Raw genomic sequence first — 21,345 nt, 5'->3', positions numbered from 1 at the left:
TGTTGAAATTTTATGTGTATATTATTATGTTTAAATTATATTTAATTTGATATATTTAATTAAATTATATAAAATTTTATTATAATTATGCTAATTTATTTTAAAAAAATTTAAAATTTAATATCAACAAATATATATATATATATATATATATATATGCTGATGTCCACCTCTTGTGCAGAAAAAAGTAAATGAAAATGTATGAAAAAAATATAACAAAACCAAAGACATTAAATGAAGGAGGGGAAAAGAATGAAATCCGATCCCATAGGTTGTTGGATATATAACAAGTGGCAGCCTCTTATTGAATGGAATTAATGTGGAGCCGGGTATCCAATAGCCATCACATATCAATTCTTTTTTCTTTTTCTTTTTCTTAATGTTTACTTGCCCAACACAAGAGCCTTTTTCTTCTATAAATATCACACCAATAACTCTCTTCTCTCAAGCATTAATTTATATTACTTGCCCTTTCTCTCAGGTCTCTCATATTCATAATAATATATCTTTCTTGTATATTCTTAATTTGTTAGTTGTTACTAAATTGTTACTACTCTTTATTAGTTTTTATTCTGGTACGGTTGATCATATATAATAATAAGAAGCTAAGTTATATATATATACGATGTTGAAGAAAGTAGTGAATTGTTTGGCGTGTAATAATGAAGAAGATAAGAGGATAAGAGGGAGAGTGGTGTTGATGAAGAAGAATGTGTTGGACTTCAACGACTTCACTGCTTCAATTCTTGATCGTGTTCATGAGTTTGTGGGACAGCGCGTTTCTCTTCAACTCATAAGTGCCACTAACGTTAATCCTGGTCAGTATCATAATCATCATTTTTCTGAAATATATATATTTGTTTTTGAGGATAACGTAGTATAGGGTTTAATTAGGATCCTCTACCACTAACCTCTATTATTATCATTTCCACTTTATTTGGTTCTACTATCTTTTATTCTTCTTAACCAGTGATGGATCGAATCATCAATGTGGGGGTATTTGATTCTGAAGCTGCCAAGTTATGATTTTTTTTTTTTTGTGAAAACTTAGGTGCAGTCGACTTCACATGAAGTTGATAATTGAGAGCCGTTAAATAATTTGACTAATTTAACTAAATTTTCATCTAACGGCTCTCAGCTATCAACTTCACGTGAGGTCTACTGCATCTAAGTTTTTACCATTTTTTTTACAAAGGCATTGTTGCTTTCTTCACCCCAAGCAAGAAGCCAAGATTTACTAGCTATAACAATGTGGAAATTCCATGTGTTATAACATCTATACTAAATATACACCAAAATTAATTACTAACTAATATAAAATATACGTTTGAATATAAAATACACATTAAAAATAAATTAAATAATAAATATATAATAATTAATTTTAATAACTGATTTTGTTATGTAAATAACATTTTTAAATTTATAATATGAAAAATTTAAACGAAGTATCTTATTTCAATTTTTTTAATTGTTATATATGTTAATTCATAAAAACATAATTAAGCAACTCGTATATATATATATATATATATATATATATATTCCACATTGAAAATAAAAAAGCCGAATAAATTAACCGAAATTAATGGGTTTCAAGTCATGCAACCGCAAGCCAATTTTGTTATTAGGAGTACTTTTTTTTTTTATGTTATCATTTAAAAATATTAATTGTGTAGAATAGCAATGATACGAAATCAATTAAGAGGGTAAATTCTTTAGTCTAGAATCAATGATTTTGAGTTTATACCTTGGGAATAGGTAAAAGATAAAGAATAAGTCTAAAGTTTAATATATAAATTAAAATTATAAATTTGTTCACAATGTAAGGTATAAATTTAATTTTAATATACTATTTATTACTGTAAAAAAATTTTATGTTAGAATTTAATAGTCAACGCAGTGTTTGAAAAATAAAATATTTTTAAAATTTATTTTTTTCGATTAAATTGATCCATCAAAAATTAAAAATTAATCATATTTATCTTTATATATTTAATTAAACATTAACTAAATATATTTATAAAAATCTATTAATTTAATTGTTTTCTCCAATTACAACATAAATCCTATTCCCAATATATTTAGCAACTAAATTAATAAATTTTTAAAATATATTTGGTCAGCATCTAATCGAATATTTTAGATGTCATGTATGTTATCAATTAATATTTCATATCATCAATCGTTTGACAAAAATTATTAATGAAGTAAGTGAAGGACAATGATTAATTCATAATCTTTAAAGAATTAATTTGATTGATAATTTTTTTTAAAAAAATTTAAAAAGTGTTTTATTTTTCAAGAACTAATTTGACTATTAATTTATACGTATCATATGTTAGCAAATAACAAAATTATCTATTTATTGTATAAATAATTATTTAAAAAATAAATATAATTAAATGATTGTAGTCAAAATTAAACTAACATACTAATGTATTGTGTTTATATTATTTTTATGAGAAATTACTAGTTAAAAATTATTAAATAATTTAATATATTTTACTAAACGATTCTCTAACTATTTTCAAGTAATCTCACATATCACCATAAAATAAACGAAGTTGTTAAGTGGCTAGAAAAACACAAATGAATAAAGGTAGTCGTATTTGTTACACTTACTCAGTTATTCACATTCTGTCATGTGTGCAAAAATTGTGGCACTTTTATTCTTTATAGTGATTTTTGTGGGGTCAATGTGAATACAAAAAATATATTCTCCTTCCCGGAAAGCCATAGGAAGCACCCTCTTTTTTTCCTTTTCTTTTCCCCTTTAGATCACCACACTTCGTTTTGAAGATTGGTTGCTTTTTGCCCAGAAGGAGATGAAGATGCTGACGTGTTATATGAAACAAAAGTTTATTCTTTAATTGCTGGTCAACGTAGAACTTTTGTCTTGGTCTTGCGAAAGAAACAAAATGGTCCTGCGAAATATTCAAAATCTCGTAGTATGAAAAATCTGAAAAGTTGCTAAATCAATGGGCCAAGTCCAACTATGACTCAGTGCCTTGTTTGTTTGCTTATCTAAATCATAATTGAAGAGTCCATATAAATTCAGACTCAATAATAAGAGAGTAAAAACATTATATACCCAAAAAATAAAAAATAAAAAATAAATAAAAGAGTAAAAATCTTGCCTTAAAAAAAAGATTTTATGATATTTGTTATGAACTTAATTTTAAATTTTTAATGCATTATTAGTATAAAATATTTTACATAATTATTAAATTACATTCATTTTTTAAGATGATTATTCATATTATTTTACATAATTATTGATTGAATGCACACATAAAATTATTTTATATTGACAATGTATTAAAATTAAATTTATTTTTTATTTATAAATATATCATGAAAAAAAATTATTCAAATAAAATATTTTCAATTTTCATAGGAATGTTTCATTTATGAAAATATAATCATATATTGTATACACAAAAAATCAACCACCAAATTAATTACTAAAATAAAATATATAATAAAATATAAAATAAAAATAAATTAAATAATATATATATATATATTATTTAATGACTGATTTAGTGAGTGGATTTTGGTATGCAATATAGTATTTTTTTTATTAAAATATATACATTGACTTTTTTTATACGATGACTATATGTGTTTAATTAGAAATGATATATTTTTTTTTATCTTGATAAAAAAAACTAATGGAATTATTATTACAATTGCAAATATTGAAGAGAATGCATTGGAAGAAGGAACACTTGGGAAGGCAGCATATTTGGAAGATTGGATTACAACATTCACACCCTTAACAGCAGGAGAATCAGCATTCAAAGTTACATTTGATTGGGATGAAGATATAGGAACACCTGGTGCATTCTTAATTAGAAATCATCATCACAGTGAGTTCTATCTAAGAAGCTTGACACTTGAAAATGTTCCAGGCCATGGTACTATCCACTTTATTTGCAACTCTTGGGTCTACCCTTCTGATAAATATGAAAAGGATCGCATTTTCTTCAGCAACAAGGTACCATAGTTACAATATAATGTTATGTTATGTATATATTCAAATAAGTATTGCGGTGTTGATGTTTTTATTGTTATTGTTTCAGACATACCTTCCAAATGAAACACCAAAGGCACTTGTTAAGTATAGGGAAGAAGAACTTGAATGCTTAAGAGGACATGATGAAAAAGGGAAGCTTCAAGAATGGGATAGAGTTTATGATTATGCATATTACAATGATTTGGGGAACCCAGATAAAGGTTCAGAATATGCTCGTCCTGTTCTAGGAGGTTCTAGTAAATATCCATACCCTAGAAGAGGAAGAACTGGTAGACCACCCAGTTCATCAGGTTATGCTTCTCTATTGCTTTTGTTTTTTTTTTTCCTTTAAATTTATGTGTGAACATTTTTATAGGACACAAATACAAAAAGACTATGATGCCATAAAGAGAACATTTTTATGACAGTCATCAAATTATATCGTTATTTTGGATATTTACAGTGTCAATATAAAATGTAGTTATTTTGTTAATATTATGTAATTAGATATATGTGAAAAACTGTTTTACACCGTACATCAAAATTAAATTCTTTTCTTAATCCATTATTTTAGCAACCAAACATCTTTTGTCCTTTTTGTGAATATAAAGTAGTTTCTATTTGGAGACATAAAATTTTTGTTATCTATGTATCTATATTTATGTCCTATAGCTTCAAATACTTATTGAAATATTTTTGTTAACATTTGGTTTTTAATTATGTTGATATGTTAGCAGATGTTAATACTGAGAGTAGATTGAATCTTTTGCTGAGCTTGGACATTTATGTTCCAAGGGATGAAAGATTTGGCCACCTGAAAATGGCAGATTTTCTTGCTTATGCATTGAAAGCCATAGTTCAAGTCCTGAAACCTGAGTTGGAATCTTTATTTGACAAAACTCCAAACGAGTTTGATAGCTTCGAAGATGTACTTAAAATCTATGAAGGTGGGATTAAGGTTCCTGAGGGCATACTTAAGGACATTAGAGATAACATCCCTTTAGAGATGCTCAAAGAAATTCTCAATACTGATGGTGGAGGCTTCCTTGAATATCCCATGCCTCAAGTCATTCAAGGTATCTTTGTAAATAAAGAGAAACCATGCATTTTGTAAATCATTTCTGGAAAATGTTGACATTCTTAATGATTTGGTGCAGCGGATAAGTCTGCATGGAGAACTGATGAAGAATTTGCAAGAGAAATGCTAGCTGGTGTAAACCCTGTCAATATTCGTTGCCTCCAAGTAAGTTATGGTAGTTAATTGTAGTTTATGGTTAATTGACTATTATTTTCATTTATTATTGTAATGATGAGAAATTAATTGCAGGAATTTCCACCAACATCCAAGCTAGACCCTAAAATCTATGGTAATCAAAACAGTACAATAAGGAAGGAAAACATAGAAAACAACCTAAATGGACTCACTGTTGATGAGGTATTTTTGTGAATATTGCAACAATATTTTTTCTTTGATACTCACATTCACATTATAATATTTGCTTTTTAAATTGGTTAAATAGGCAATTAAGCAAAAGAAGCTATTCATATTGGATCACCATGATACATTAATGCCATATGTGAGGAGGATTAATGACAACACTTCTACAAAGCTTTATGCCAGCAGAACAGTTCTTTTCTTGCAAAATAATGGGACTTTGAAGCCATTGGCCATTGAATTGAGTTTGCCTCATCCTGAAGGAGATGAATATGGTGCCATTAGTAAAGTTTACACACCTGCAGAGCAAGGTGTTGAAAATTCCATTTGGCAATTAGCCAAAGCTTATGTAGCAGTAAATGACTCAGGCAATCATCAACTTATTAGTCACTGGTATAAAATAACTTTACCAAGTAAATCAAATACAAAAATAGTTCATTCAGGTCAAATTCTGATATATGTTCATGTTTCATAGGTTGCATACTCATGCAGTGATCGAGCCATTCGTTATAGCTACAAATAGACGGCTCAGCGTGCTTCACCCTATTTACAAACTTTTGCAGCCTCACTTTCGCGACACCATGAATATAAATGCGCTTGCGCGACAAATCCTCATCAATGCTGGTGGCATTCTAGAGTTAACAGTCTTTCCAGCCAAGTATTCTATGGAGATGTCATCTGTTCTTTACAAGGATTGGGTCTTTCCTGAGCAAGCACTACCAGCAGATCTTCTTAAAAGGTATGAGTGTGTTTGAAATCATTATAGAATTAACCTATTCAATTCTAAAACATTTTGAGATGTGGATCAAGCTTCTCTAAAGTGAGGAAGCAGTAAAGTAAGAAACTGAGAGTCTAATCATCCTTAAATCAAAGTTGTTTACTTTACAAGTCTCTTCACTTTAGAAGATCTTTCTCACCAGAAAACCGATTATCAAATGATATAACTACTTAGCTCCTAACTAGTTGTTACCATTTCTTTCAGAGGAATAGCTGTCGAAGATTCAAGAGCTCCACATGGCCTTAGACTAGTGATTGAGGATTACCCTTATGCAGTTGATGGACTAGAGATTTGGTTCGCCATCAAGACATGGGTGGAGGACTATTGTTCCTTTTACTACAAGGCGGACAAGACGGTTAAGGAAGACGAAGAGCTTCAATCTTGGTGGAAGGAACTAAAATCAGAGGGTCATGGTGACAAGAAAGATGAGGCTTGGTGGCCAAAGATGCAAACTCGCGACGACCTCATTGAAGTTTGCACCATTGTTATATGGATTGCTTCAGCACTCCATGCTGCAGTTAACTTTGGACAGTACCCTTATGCAGGTTACCTTCCGAACCGGCCAACCATAAGCAGAAGATTCATGCCGGAGGAAGGAACAGAAGAATATGATGAACTTGTGGAGAATCCTGAGAAGGCTTTTCTTAAGACAATCACAGCACAGTTACAAACTCTTCTTGGTATCTCATTGATAGAGATATTGTCTAGGCATTCATCTGATGAAGTGTATCTTGGACAAAGAGATTCTCCTAACTGGACAAGTGATTTGGAGCCATTAGAAGCCTTTGAGAAATTTGGAAGAAAACTAGCAGAGATTGAGAAGAGAATTGTGAGCATGAACAATGATGAGAAACTCAAGAACAGAGTTGGACCTGTTAAGGTGCCATACACATTGCTTTATCCAACAAGTGAAGGTGGATTAACAGGCAAGGGAATTCCTAACAGTGTCTCCATTTGATAGGATTCCCTACTCTCTTTTGCTTTTGGTAGTTCCATGTATAAATATATATGATTTAATCCTATTGATTATGTATTTATGTGATCATCCAGTGTAGAGTTTCTTTGGATTGAAATAAACAAGTAAATATTTAAATATAAATTTAATTTTGATACACCTTGTAACTCGTAGAAACATGCATCCAATTATGTTACCACACATTAACAAAAATAACTATTTTTTCATTGACTGCACCAATAATCATCCAAAAGAATAAATATAATCCAACGATTATGTAAAATGTTTTACGCATCAAAATTAAACTCTTTAAATATATTTTAAAATAAAACAATCATAAATTAAAATAGTCAAATTTATCATACTAGAATAATTTTTTTTCCAACTACATGATTATATATTTTTTATGTTCACTAAATTAGGTTGATTATTTATTAATTTTTTGCAAAAAATATTTCATATATATTAAAATCAATCACTAAATTAAATACTATGTAATCGATTTGGGTTAATTTAGTGGTTAGCTCACTAGTTCGCTTAAGCAAGTGTTGGGAGTTTGAATCCCACCTTGTACATACAATAACCTATTGATCAACAACAAACCCTATAAAACTGATCCGTGACGGATCAGTCATTGGCCTACCGAACTGGGGATATCGTGAAAAACCAAAAGAAATAAAAAATAACAAATTAAGTACTATGTATTTGCATATATTTATAATTCACAAATTATTTTAACTAAATAATTAATTATTATAATAATCAAATCTAGTATAGTAGAATAATTAAATTTACAATCGAGGAATGATCAAACTTGTTTAGAATAATATAACAAAAAATTCATGATATAATAAATACATATGTTGATACCTGATAAAATTAATAATTGATTTTTGGTGTATAAATATTGTATTGAATTTATTTTGGTTGTCTATGATATTGACATGTTAAAGATTTATCCATTGTGGATCTGAACTCTAATTTTTGAGATAAGTGATAATCCCAATTTTATTTTCCAAAATCTAATTTGTCTCATCTCATGCTCAACTATTTTGGGCTGAAAATTGGCCCAATGAACTGTTCAGTTCTTATGCTTTAAAAAAAAAGAGAGAGCGTATTGGAGAAGCTTTTAAAAATGGAACCTCATGACCAAAAAAAAAAAAAATTTTCAGCTATACTCTTCTACCTCTAGTGTACTAGTGTTGTGTATGATCTTGTATTAGTCTAGTGTATTCTAACTTCTAACCGCCAAAATAATAAATGAACCAAAAAATTTTCCCTCGCTCGCGCGACATCTGGTGAATGCGTTCTTCGTCTTTTGGAGATGAATTTTTCAAACGAACGAAAGAAGAAAATGACGGATTCGCAGTCCAATTCAGAGATTTTCAGTGTTCGGATTGTCTCCATCGACTATTACATGGCTCCGCCGATCCAAGGCGCCGATATCTGTTACAGCAGCTTCCACGGTACGTACCAAAACCACAACGAATTTTAGGGTTCACTGTGTTTCAAATTTTCATAGCATCTGTTTCGTTCTCATAAAATAGTTGACTTTCTTTCGCTGTTTGAATTTTGTGAACTAAGGGGGAAAAGTGAAGGAGGTTCCTGTAATAAGAGTGTATGGTTCTACTCCTTCAGGCCAGAAGACTTGCTTGCACATTCACCGAGTAAGAAACCGGATTACATAATTAAGTTTCATGTTTAGTTCCATTTCACTACTGAGTGCAATTGCTGCCAATTTTGCTATTTCAAATTAACGTGTTTATTTTTCAGGCTTTACCGTTGTTTCTGTCCTTTTGTACTTTATGATATGTTCGGATTATATTTTAAATTCGAATTGAGTATTCGTATATATGTTTGTAGGCCTTGCCTTATATGTATGTGCCATGTTCGGATATACCACTTCAACCAGACCAAGAAGGTGATGGCAAATTAACAATTTGTGTATTTAGTGGTCCCAGTTTAGTGTGTTTGTGTGTATGTTTCAAGGTCAATTTCAAGCATCTGGATGATGCTTTTGATATATTGAATGATCTCCAACATTTGTGCTCCCAAAAAATAGTGACTTAATTCTTGGAATGCAATTTTTTATGGTATTGCACAGGTGATGCATACACGAATAAGGTTGCTGCTTCTCTCGAGAAAGCCTTGCAGGTATTACTGTATGTGTTAGGATTAGGATTAGTTTAAAACTATCAAATTTAGGCCTTCATTTTAGTGCTAGTGTTTATATATATAGTCTTACATAAATATGGTGCTGTGTTTATATATATATAATTTTTTACATAAATATGTGACATAATTGAGCTTCATTTCAACTCCTGCAGCTTAAAGGCAGTGCTGGTTCAACAAGGCAGCATGTGCATGGCTGCAGCCTTGTACGAGCAAGAAGATTCTATGGTTACCACTCGTTTGAGGAGTTATTTGTTAAGATATACCTGTATCCAAATAATTTTTATTTATTTGTTTTCCTTTTACATGTTTTCACATGCATAGTTTCATGGCATGCATATGCCACATACTTAAATTATGAGAAGCCGTCATAGAAAAAAACAGGGAAGCCTTAACTGGAGGTTAAGATATTATCCGCAAGATGTCTCCCGTGCTGCTAATCTTCTCTTGGTATAATCTCAGGATACAAAGAATTTTGTCTGTTAATGCAAAGTATTTTTGAAACTATTATACATTAGTTTGATGATACGGAGAATTAACTTTCATGTTGACTTTTCCTTTCCAGGCTGGTGCTGTTCTTGACAAATGTTTACAACCTCATGAATCACATATTCCCTATATTCTTCAGTTTCTGGTATGTTCTTTCATATGAATTGTTATAACTTGGTAGGCTTACCTAAACATGACAAAATCTTTATCTTCTTAAATTAAGTCGATTCTGTTGCTTATATGGCTTTAATGCTTTAATCATAACCACATCTTTATCTTCTGACTGCATTCACCTGGCGATTCCCCCCCCCCCCCCCCCCTGTTTTTGTTAGGTTGATTACAACTTGTATGGCATGGGTCATTTGCACCTAACAAAGATGAAATTTCGCCATCCTGTACCAGACTCTTCTCACAAGAAATCAAGTATTTATAGCGAGCACATAATGGTGAGTTGAAATTCTTAAGTTGTCAAAATGCCCTTGTTTACCTACTAATTGTTGCCTGGTTTGTTGATATATTTCCATATTTATGTTTGATTTCATAATCTTTTCATTAGGCAGACTCAGGTGCTGATGTATGTTTGGAGTCAAAGATGTGGATATCTTCCACTGTCCCATCTGATTGGATGTGGTCACCTGCCGATGACTTTGGTGCTTCATCAAACAATAAGCCTTACTGCCCTAAAAGGCAAAGCACATCTGAGCTTGAAGGAGATGCTTCTGTAGATGGTTTGTTTGGTTTCTTGGCCATACTAACACTTTCAAACTCAAAATGCACGTACACACCTACACTTGAATATGTACCGCTTTCTTCTGCTACTGCTTTCTCTGCTGATTCTAATGATATATACTGTGTTCTGGCAGAGATTCTTAATCAGCAATTTATAATGTATTCATCTCTCTCACAAACATGCTCGGATGTGAAAATGGTTCAATCACTTGTACCTATATGGGAGGTAAATGATCAATCTCTCCTCCTATTTTGCATGTTATATTGTCTAAATTTTAGCTAAATCAATTGACTTATGTTACAGGAACAGCAGAAAAGGACTGGAGTTAATGAGGCTACTATGCCTCCTGATCCTGGAAAACCACTTCCAGAAGATGTTATGAAGCTTCTTTCTGCTGGTATTGACTTTGAGAAAAGACTTATTGAATTGTGTAACATAGCTGGAACCACTGTGTCTTTAACTCCTTCTCAGAAAGAATTAAGGTTTGTGAGGAATAATTTTCACATGATGAAAATTTTGGTTAATCTCACATGTGAATCCTGATGATGCTGATGGAGAACACTTGAATTGTTTTGCAGAGAAACAGACATAATAGGCTCAGCATCACCACCATGTTCATTAAATGATGCCAAAATACACGAAGATGGGGGTGATAACAGCTTCAGTTTGTTGCCTGTGGACAAAATGCATTCATCTGAAATAATTGGATCGTCGGACATAAAGGCAAGGAGTCATCCATGATTTTCTTCTACAAATAAATTGACATTATTATTCTCACCCTTCATTTTGGGAAGATAAGATTTAGGAGTTGGGAAAAGGCTTTGTTGTGCTGTTGTTTTATCTCAAAAATATTCTTTGATTTATATCTATTTGATTGAATGGTGCTGAAGGGATAGATATGTTCAACCTTTTTTTTTCCCCAAACAATCTATTCTATTGGTATTATGTCATGCATTTTCCATATTCTACTCTTTAGGCTGCAGAAAGGGAAGCCCAACATCTTCTCAAGTGGCTTGCAACTTCTCAAGCTGCAGAAGATATTAACTCTGATGATGAACTTGTTTGTGAAATGATGCTGAGTCCCCAGCTACCAGATGCAACGATTGATAAACTGCTGGAGAAAGTTAATATGCAATATGAGAGTGAGTCGCAAAAGGAATGTCAGGATATTCTAGATTCAGTTGATGATATGCTTGAGTTGAAGTTTTCTAAGCAAAAGCCTTCTTGTTCAATTGATCATGGTGATCCTATTGAAGTGTCAACTGAGAGTATAATACCCCAAGTTGATGGTTCAGCTGATGATGAATATTCAATTCCATGTGCTAGTTTGGCTGAAACCTCTTCTGCAGCAGAGAGAAATAGTGAATCCAGAAGGCTGTCTGAGTACCATGTCATGCACAGCACTGATACAGCCGTAGTTAGTAAAGATAAGAGGAGTAAGCAATGGGGGTCTTTGCCTTTTTCAGTGGCTGATAAGGTTAACTGCAAAGGAGAACAAGCTATAATGCAAGTGACTTGCCCATTTGAAAGTCAAAGTGGAGATTCTACTGATTCTGATAATGGGGTTAGAAAGAGTGCTCGTATTACAAGAAATGTGGGCAGAACTGTTTCAGAATCAAAACAACAGAGATTTGTTAACTGCTCTTTGCGGGACTTGATGAGGCGGAAGCGATCCTTTCGAGTTGAACAAACTGAATGCGATTCTGGGACAACTAAAAAGCTTGTTTTGGACAGGCATGAGGGATCAAATATCTGCCTTTGGAAAAAACGAATGGATTTGAGCACAATTCAAACCAACGAGGAAGAAACAAAACTCCTGAAAAATTGTGATCTTAAACTGAGCAATCATGATAATTTAGTGAGTCGGAAACTGCCACTTCCAGATGGTAAGGATAGTTTCTTACAGGATGATATGCAAAGCGATGAATGTTTTTCTGAAAATGAAATGGAGGCTCCAGAAGCAAGTGATCTGTTAAGGACTTCTGGAAATCAAGGTTCTTTAGTGTATATGCCAAATCCCTTTCCAGATGTTCAGTTAATGCGAACAGATACCGATTATAAAATCATAACTCCTGAGAGGTGTCAACAAACTTATTCTGCATCTTCAAGCAGTGTACAGAACTCATCCATTGATAATAAAGTGTCATGCAAGCCTAATTGCACGAATCAAGATTCTCATGGCAGCATATCTTTTGCACAAGAAAGCCAAATTCCAGCAATTTACACACGAGTGTTGCTTAATGAGAGAGTTGATAATAAAAAACATGGTGTAAATTTACTGGGTGAGAAGACTATTGTCTCAGAGTCTATTGATGATGACTTGAAGGATAAACACATGGAATTAACTGAAGTAAGTGCAGCTAAGGAAACCTGCTCAACTGACAAGAATCTTGAAAATCTTTTACCCTTGCCAACCATGCCTGATTCCCATTTACATTTGGATGAGGAAAGCTGTGATGAAATGTCAGGTTGTAACCTTACCTCCTTTAGCCTTGCATGTTCTTTTTGCCCCCTGCATTTACTTTTTTATTCTATTTCCGTCACATACATTGCAAGGGTGAATCCTGTCATATACATTGCAAGCTGTGATGAAATGTCAGGTTGTAACCTTACCTCCTTTAGCCTTGCATGTTCTTTTTGCCCCCTGCATTTACTTTTTTATTCTATTTCCGTCATATACATTGCAAGGGTGAATCCTGTCATATACATTGTAAGGGTTCTGGGTCCATTTCTACTCCAGAAGCATTGTGGTGAATCCTTTCTCATGTCTATTGGTAAACAAGAGAACCTCTGATGACCTAGTTTGTGTGTTAATATACTGACTATTAATCAGCCATCATTTATTAGGTGGCTATGTCATTTTCCTTATCCTTAAGATATATACATTTTGGCAAAATATAATGTTAAGTATCTGAAGAAAGTGGAAACCAGACCTTAAAAGCTAGCTGATAAGGAGGAAGAACCACTCTCTTTATATACAACATCAAGCATCCCATACTACCTGATGTGGGACTTTTGAGCATCCCATAATACCCAAGTCCCTAACAATGCACTGCCCCTGGACAGCCGACGTCCACGGCGGCTTCACTCTATCGACATTGACTCAACGGTAGCCACTTTGCCACCAGCTATCAGTATTCGGTATTCGGTATTCACCTTAATCCAACCTATAGATAGCCCTTTCCATAATACCCAAGTCTCTAACAATACACCGTCCCTGGAGAGCCGACATCCACGGCAGCTTCACTCTATCGACACTGACCCAATGGTAGCCACTTTGCCACTGGCTATCAATATTCGGTATTCACCTTAATGCAGCCTATAGGTAGCCCTTTCCATGGCGCTAACAACCACGTTCTGATACCATTGTTAAGTATCTAAGGAAAATGGGAAACCACACCTTAAAAGCTAGCTGATGAGAGGGAAGAACCACTCTCCTTATATACAACATCAAGCATCCCATACTACCTGACATGGGACTTTTGAGCACCCCATAATACCCAAGTCCCTAACATATCATCCCTATGAAGTATGTTGATCTAATGGAAAGTGAGGCATTTTTTGCAATCTCTAGACTCAATTCTTCTTGTTTAAAAAATTCCATGTAGTGTGACAGATTGGTTGTTGTTGACTTTATTATGTTGTTTCTTCTTCCATTTTCTAGTATGATCGTTTGGGTTGTGTGATTAAATTTCTGACTAGATTTTGTTTATTTCATCAAGGGAATGCTCTGGATGTTTTTCTTCCCATTTCCACAAAGGATTCCCAGAAAGAGATGAAGACTTGGAATAAATATGTTGCAATCAAAGCTCCTCGATCTCATGGGAAAAAGGATGTTGCTATCCACTATCAAAATGATGGCTCTCACGTATACGTGCTTACACCTAATATTTTGCCTCCGTCTGTAACCAGTGTGCAGAGATGGCTATCTCTAGATGAGAGAGGTATATAACTATATACTAAATGTCCAAAAGAGCATTTCGTAGATGACAAATGACTTTCTTTTTTACCTGTCTTATTTGCTTACTAAAATATAGTAATGAAAAGAATGAAACCCTCACATATGAAGCTATACCTTTTTTATTCTTTTTAAAGAATCAATTTAAGTATTCAAAGAGAGATATAAGTGATTAAATGGAAATCTTTTTGGAATTTTGTTGATTTTTCTTTACCCTGTTGGTTGTAATGATTATGACAAGGGTACACCATATACCTTTTCTAATCGTGCTAATTTATGCTTGACTTGGGGCATATTTCAGATCACACAAGTCAAGAAACTGAAGTAGAGGCCAAGGATGTGCCTGAACACACTTCTGGACCTACTCTCCAGCCTAAGCTTTATGATGATAGTAGTGCAGAAAAGAAACCAGTCAAACCATCATGCATTAATGAAGGACAAACAGAAAGAGTGAAGGCAAGTGCAGATGGTTCACAGGATAATTCACAGATATCAGGCCCTATGAGGAAATCAAATTCTACCCCTCTGAGTCAAATTGGCTTTCGAGACCCTTCAAGTGTTGGATGTGGACAGCAATTGACATTACTCAGTATAGAGGTACCTGGATAATGTTTTTCTTAAAATTTTTATACATGCAAAGTCATGTAGACTTTTGTCGAGAGTTCTTTGTTGTCTCTGGAATCTGCATGCTGGATTCTGATCTGAACAATTTAATTTGGTATACGGATCTCAAATTAACTTGTGCCTACAATTCAGTGAGATTTAGATACGTAACTTATTCCTATACACAAGCATTAAATTGGTCAATCACTGGTTATGCTTTAAATGAGATGGGCATGATAAACAACCATATTAGCTGACTTAGTTTTTGCATCAATATCGGTAGGTCCTTGCTGAATCAAGAGCAGACCTTTTACCTGACCCTCAGTTTGATGCTATCAACATTGTAGCTCTTGGTTTTCAGAATGATTGTGATTCTATTATTGAAGTTCTTGTTCTTTTGCATAATAAATTTGAACCTTGTCAGAGGTATGATATTGTCTACTTTGTATCATCCTTTACTCATTTCCTTTATTTTTAGTATTAGGTGACAGATTTTATGCTCCATTATATTCTATATTTCTTTAAAATCATGTTTCTTCATTTGTTTTCAGAAGTTTTGATGGCTTAGTAGGCTGCAAAGTGTTGGTCTTTTCTGATGAAAAGCACTTGTTAAAGGAATTTATAAATATTGTCTCTTCATCTGACCCTGATATTTTGATGGGCTGGGATATTCAAGGGTATTCTCTTGGTTTCCTGGCAGAAAGGGCTTCACGATTTGGTTTAGGATTACTTAACAGTTTGTCACGAACTCCATCTGATTCATCGGTTGCTTCTGAAGATGTGAAAATTTCCGGAAAAGGTATCTTGGAATTTGACGATCCTGATACTCCTAGTATAGATTGTTGTGTACAAGGAAGTTCAATAATTGAGGATGAATGGGGACGGACACATGCAAGTGGAGTTCATGTAGGTGGCAGAATTGTCCTTAATGTATGGCGGCTGATCCGCGGAGAAGTTAAGCTGAACTTATATTCGATTGAAGCTGTAGCTGAAGCTGTATTGAGGCGGAAAATTCCATTCTTTCACAACAAGGTGCTGACAAGATGGTTTTCAAGTGGTCCTGGACGAGCAAGATATCGGTGTATCAAATATGTTGTAGAAAGAACAAAGCTGAACCTTGAGATCTTAAACCAACTTGATATGGTATGGTAGCATTGCAAGTTTAACTCCATTATGGGGTTGTTCTTGGTGAATATTTATATGCAGATAGATTGAGTACTTCTTTTTGGCTATTTTATTCTATTAGGAGTTTTATTTTTATCCTTGTTTGGGCATGCTAGAAATCTCAAAACATGTTTGCAATTTTACATATACTTTTCTAGTTGCTTATGAGTTAGTTTAAGTTTCTTTTATAAAAGCTAATTGATGATGATACAGTAACAGATTCTGGTATATTTGTTAATCTATGGTTAGGATTACAATTTCCAAAAATAATTTAGGTTTTATTTTTATGACTTTGGTTTCACTAGTTTGTAGTTTTTCCTTATGTCATATATATTTTTCTGCTGCAGGTGAATCGGACATCAGAACTTGCTCGTGTCTTTGGCATAGACTTTTTTTCTGTTCTATCACGTGGTTCACAATATCGGGTTGAATCCATGTTATTGAGGTTGGCCCATACACAAAACTATCTTGCTATCTCACCTGGAAATCAACAGGTCTGTATAAATTTTCCATCCTCTTGTTAAATGCTTATGACTATTGTAAAAATGAGCAGATTCTGGAGGTCTTTTCTTCTAATTTTTTCAATGTTGAGTTGTTACTCATTCTACTTGTGTATTTCACTTGCCTTCCTAAAATGATGTGAAATTGTGAGTTTGTAGTTTCTATGGTATCCATTTATTTGGTTTTGTATATTTTTGTTTTTCTATAATTTCTGTTGGATGATGTTCTATTAATTAGTAAATCTTATTTACTAAACTAGTTGCATTTTACACGTCTTCTATTGAATGCTGGTTTCTTTACTCAAATCCAAGGACTTGACTGCTCATTGTTGCTTCATTTAGGTTGCTTCTCAACCTGCCATGGAGTGCCTGCCTCTAGTGATGGAACCCGAGTCAGGATTTTATTCTGATCCTGTTGTTGTATTTGACTTTCAATCTTTATATCCATCTATGATAATTGCATACAACCTTTGCTTTTGTACGTGTCTTGGCAAAGTTGTAGCTTCGAAGGCTAACACGCTTGGGGTCAGTTCATTTTCGCCAGAGCAACATGTTCTTCAGTATTTGAAAGATCAAATTTTGCTCACTCCAAATGGTGTTATGTTTGTACCTTCCAAGGTGATTCAATCGGTCTTTATGTTTCTATTGAGTAGACATGACCCAGTTTTCTTGACCTATTGACTTTTACATTTTTTTGGAGTCCTGGATTTAATTAATATTAAGAAACCTGCCTGATTTCGTCAGAACTGTAAATTGCAAATGATAGGGCTAGCTTATGATTAATTGATTATAGGAAATCCGTCTATATTTTTTCTAGAGATTTTGTGTATTAAAATTTAAACCACTGCGGCCTGTTTCCTTTATATTCCATTGCAAAATGAAGGAGTTTTGAACTTAATATCAATGAAGCTGAATGAATGACATTTACTTGATATAACTGTAAATTGCTAAATATTGCGGAATTACTTCTTGTTTAGTTGATCACTATGTGAGCGTTTTGTTCCATCACCTCCCCCTTCTTTTGTTTGACAAACTGTTATGGAAACATTTTTGCATAACTCATTTATGTAGAGTATGAAATAACTTAATGTAATTCAGGTTCGCAGAGGTGTGCTTCCCCGCTTATTGGAAGAGATCTTGTCAACCAGAATAATGGTGAAACAAGCAATTAAAAAGTTGGCTCCCTCAGAGCAAGTGCTTCAGCGGGTATTATCTTGTGACTTGGATTTAATAACTCCTAGTTGTATATTTATTTAATACTACTAGTATAATAGTAAAGACAAAAAAGATCATATTTTCAATCTGGAAATTTCTGAAAGATAAGTTTAGAAATTTAAAGATTATTTTCTAAATGAATGCATTTTAAATATTTTTGCCTTCATAAGTTACTTTATTTTGGGTATTTAGTTGCATCTGACATCTGTTTCAAAGATGTGGTTCTTCTGTATTCATTATGAGGAAGAAATCGCCAATTAGTACAATTTTTCTTTCAGATATTTAATGCAAGGCAGCTGGCATTGAAACTCATATCCAATGTAACATATGGTTACACTGCTGCTGGATTTAGTGGTCGCATGCCTTGTGCAGAACTTGCAGACAGTATTGTTCAATGTGGCCGTAGTACACTGGAGAGGGCGATCTCATTTGTAAATCTACATGAAAAGTGGAATGCTAGAGTTATTTACGGAGATACTGATAGGTATCACTGTACAATCTACTATATATAAAGGGGATTGGGAGAGGTTTTGGTGCACAGATATTTTGTTATTTATAAGATTGGTACCTAAAGATCATTTATTAAGAGAACAAAGCACTTACCATCTTGATCAATTTATATTTTTTATTATTACACGATTTAATAAATAAATAAATGAGTGGATTAGTGTCTATTAATCCACTAGTATATCTAATTAGAGTTAATCATAATAACCTCTTTTGAGATTTGCCTAAATGATAATCAACTGTTCACATATTGTTATACATTTATGTGGGACTGGAGGGAGTATAACATTCTTAAGTTATATATATCCTATTAGTATTTTAGTTCTAAAACATGGCTTCATTAGGCTCTTTATGCTCATGACTTTTTATGAGTTCTGGGTTAGCATTGCAAAGGGATTGGGTTCATGAGGTGCTCTTTGAGCTGATATATTTTTCTTTCCTCCTCTTTTTCCCTATTGTTTTCTTCATAGGTTTTTCACCTTTCTCTTTCCTTTTCTTATCAAACCTCCCCCCTCCCCTCCAAACACACACACACAAGAAAAAGAACCAGAAGTATTCTTTAACTATCTAAAATAACTGCTGAAATTCCCAAAGATATTCCCCATGACAATGAAATAGAAAACTATATATTATGCATGATTTCCCTCTGGCCGTGCGTCACTATATTGTGATTGTCCTCAGATGTTAAGAAAGATTTCTGTTAGTAACTGCATAATTGCAAATCAAGCTTTTTCATTTGTGAATTCTTATGTCTTTAGAACCTGTCTATTTCTCGGTGATTTGTGATTGTTATTTCTTTATGAAGAAATGATTAGTAAAGTATTAGGGCTGAAAAGAAAAACTGTTTTGGTAAAGTTTCTGTCTTTCTGCAGTATGTTTGTCCTCCTTAAAGGACGCACTATCAAAGAATCTTTCCAAATTGGGAGTGAGATTGCTTCTGCTATCACTGCTATGAATCCTAGTCCTGTTACCCTGAAGATGGAGAAAGTTTATCAACCTTGTTTCCTCCTGACAAAGAAGCGATATGTTGGCTACAGTTATGAAAGCCCTGAACAAATTGAACCTGTTTTTGATGCTAAAGGTATTGAGACAATCCGCAGGGACACGTGTGGTGCAGTTGCAAAGATAATGGAACAGTCTTTGAGATTATTTTTTCAGCATCAGGATTTATTGGAGGTATAATGACATCAATGAGTTGGAACTCCGCTTTCAGTTATCCCATATTTTTAGTCTTAGGTAGTCTGAAGTCGGTGCAAATGCCATGGTTACAACCTTTTTGTTTGCTGCCTGCAGGTCAAATGTTACTTGCAACGTCAGTGGAAGAGGATACTTTCTGGAAGATTCTCCCTGAAAGATTTCGTCTTTGCAAAGGAGGTTCGTCTGGGTACCTACAGTGGAAGGATCTCTTCACTTCCTCCTGCTGCAATTGTGGCCACTAAGGCAATGAGATCTGATCGTAGGGCAGAACCACGATATGCTGAGAGAATACCTTATGTTGTAATCCACGGTGAGCCTGGAGCCCGCCTGTCTGATATGGTTGTGGATCCATTGGAAGTCTTGGCAATTGATTCTCCATTTAGAATAAATGATTTATATTACATTAACAAGCAAATAATACCAGCCTTGCAGCGTGTCTTTAGCCTTGTTGGCGCTGACCTGATCCAGTGGTTTTTAGAGATGCCCCGCCCCGTAAGGGAAGCATCTGTAAAGAATAAGTTCTCTTCAAATTTTCAGAGAACCAGAATTGATTATTACTATCTCTCGAAACATTGTATAGTATGTGGGCAGTTGGTCCAGGCTTCAGCACGTTTGTGTAGTCAATGCTCCAAAAATGAAGCAGCTGCTGCAACAGCAGTGATTAGTAAAACTTCTAAGTTGGAGCAAGAGATGCAACATCTTGTTGCTGTAAGTATTTTTCTTTTAAATTTTCATCCTGTTGTGGTAATCCTTTTGAGATAGCATATTTGCATGTGGAAGAAATTGCTTGAAAATGAAAAGCTGCTGCGCCAATGTAGTTATAGTTCCTCTGAATTTTTGCTCCTTTCTATTAGTCCTCTAAATTTGATACGTTTTAGTTGTTATAATTGTGATCATAGCTGTGGATTTTATTCTGTTATAGATATGTCACCACTGTGGCGGCGGTGATAGGCTTCTCGAAAGTGGGGTGAAGTGCACGTCCATTGCATGCACGGTGTTCTATGAGAGGCGGAAAGTTCAGAAAGAATTATTAGCTGCCACTGATGTCGCTGCAGAGAAAGGCTTCTATCCGAAATGCACGGTAGAATGGTTCTAATTTCTAAAAACTGAAAAGGTCGTGATTCTTGAAGTAAATCGTGTAGGGTTTGATGACATTAGTTTGGTAGGGGTCTGCTGCTGCTGCCGGCACTACTGCCGTGTATATATTTTCTTCTGTAACTAACTCTGTATTTTCACCTTCATTTCTCCTTTTGAGTTGTAATTCTATGTTCATTCCATGTAACCCAAGAGAAACATGTATATTTGTTCTTTTTGTAATCACCGATTTGTAAAGCTCACAGAAGAATAAATTAACAATCAAATCGTATTGTTTTTGTAATATTTATGTGCTTTTCACACTTCGTCGATTGTTTTTGTTATGTCATTTGCTTAAGTTCTACATATAGCCTAGAAACAAAGTCAAACAACCCCCAAATAGTTCTATTTAATGCAACCTAACACCTACAAGCTCTTAGTGAATTGAATCGAATGATAGCAATAGCATGATCGCATAAAGTCGAATTAACGAAAACAACTGATTTTTATATTAATTCCATGAATTATTAAACGAATATAATTAGAC

The 21,345-nt window shown here is 33.7% G+C and overlaps 2 protein-coding genes across 5 annotated transcripts; both read left to right on the top strand.

Moving 5' to 3' along the window:
- The first annotated feature begins 446 nt into the window (after window positions 1-446).
- Window positions 447-7,346, top strand: LOC107645896 (putative linoleate 9S-lipoxygenase 5). The gene is made up of 9 exons (XM_016350033.3): window positions 447-818; window positions 3,711-4,003; window positions 4,089-4,332; window positions 4,759-5,097; window positions 5,179-5,264; window positions 5,349-5,456; window positions 5,542-5,849; window positions 5,932-6,195; window positions 6,439-7,346. Exons 1-9 carry the CDS (start codon window positions 626-628, stop codon window positions 7,190-7,192), a joined length of 2,589 nt encoding a protein of 862 aa, XP_016205519.1. The 5' UTR covers window positions 447-625; the 3' UTR covers window positions 7,193-7,346.
- Window positions 7,347-8,390: 1,044 nt separating this feature from the next.
- REV3 (recovery protein 3) lies at window positions 8,391-21,104 on the top strand. 4 transcript variants are annotated; one of them, XM_016350032.3, is made up of 24 exons: window positions 8,391-8,655; window positions 8,774-8,856; window positions 9,053-9,110; window positions 9,294-9,343; window positions 9,517-9,629; window positions 9,769-9,811; window positions 9,927-9,995; window positions 10,183-10,296; window positions 10,407-10,578; window positions 10,714-10,805; window positions 10,884-11,062; window positions 11,159-11,303; window positions 11,557-13,048; window positions 14,303-14,524; window positions 14,840-15,135; window positions 15,425-15,567; window positions 15,693-16,284; window positions 16,653-16,799; window positions 17,148-17,423; window positions 17,904-18,011; window positions 18,299-18,504; window positions 19,400-19,703; window positions 19,821-20,432; window positions 20,647-21,104. In XM_016350032.3, exons 1-24 carry the CDS (start codon window positions 8,514-8,516, stop codon window positions 20,818-20,820), a joined length of 5,832 nt encoding a protein of 1,943 aa, XP_016205518.3. In that variant the 5' UTR covers window positions 8,391-8,513; the 3' UTR covers window positions 20,821-21,104. The 4 variants fall into 4 exon arrangements, with proteins under 4 accessions (XP_016205518.3, XP_088346055.1, XP_088346053.1 ...); XM_088489929.1 differs by having other exon boundaries at window positions 8,394-8,655; window positions 10,411-10,578; XM_088489927.1 differs by lacking the exon at window positions 9,053-9,110 and having other exon boundaries at window positions 8,399-8,655.
- The last annotated feature ends 241 nt before the right edge of the window (window positions 21,105-21,345 follow it).

The sequence above is a fragment of the Arachis ipaensis genome, chromosome B6 (genome assembly GCF_059453495.1).
Source record: "Arachis ipaensis isolate K30076 ecotype BB chromosome B6, ASM5945349v1, whole genome shotgun sequence".
NCBI lineage: Eukaryota > Viridiplantae > Streptophyta > Magnoliopsida > Fabales > Fabaceae > Arachis > Arachis ipaensis.
The sequence above is the reverse complement of the archived record's forward strand: the minus strand, read 5'-3'. Positions and strand labels throughout refer to the sequence as shown.

What these genes read in the sequence shown, in the direction of transcription:
- LOC107645896 (XM_016350033.3), top strand. Translation starts at nt 626, where the DNA reads ATGTTGAAGAAAGTAGTGAATTGTTTGGCGTGTAATAATGAAGAAGAT. An exon ending in TGCCACTAACGTTAATCCTG is followed by an intron (nt 819 to 3,710) that starts GTCAGTATCATA and finishes CAAATATTGAAG; the next exon opens with AGAATGCATTGGAAGAAGGA. An exon ending in CATCAACTTATTAGTCACTG is followed by an intron (nt 5,850 to 5,931) that starts GTATAAAATAAC and finishes CATGTTTCATAG; the next exon opens with GTTGCATACTCATGCAGTGA.
- REV3 (XM_016350032.3), top strand. Translation starts at nt 8,514, where the DNA reads ATGAATTTTTCAAACGAACGAAAGAAGAAAATGACGGATTCGCAGTCC. An exon ending in TTATGTTTGTACCTTCCAAG is followed by an intron (nt 17,424 to 17,903) that starts GTGATTCAATCG and finishes AATGTAATTCAG; the next exon opens with GTTCGCAGAGGTGTGCTTCC. An exon ending in AGATGCAACATCTTGTTGCT is followed by an intron (nt 20,433 to 20,646) that starts GTAAGTATTTTT and finishes ATTCTGTTATAG; the next exon opens with ATATGTCACCACTGTGGCGG.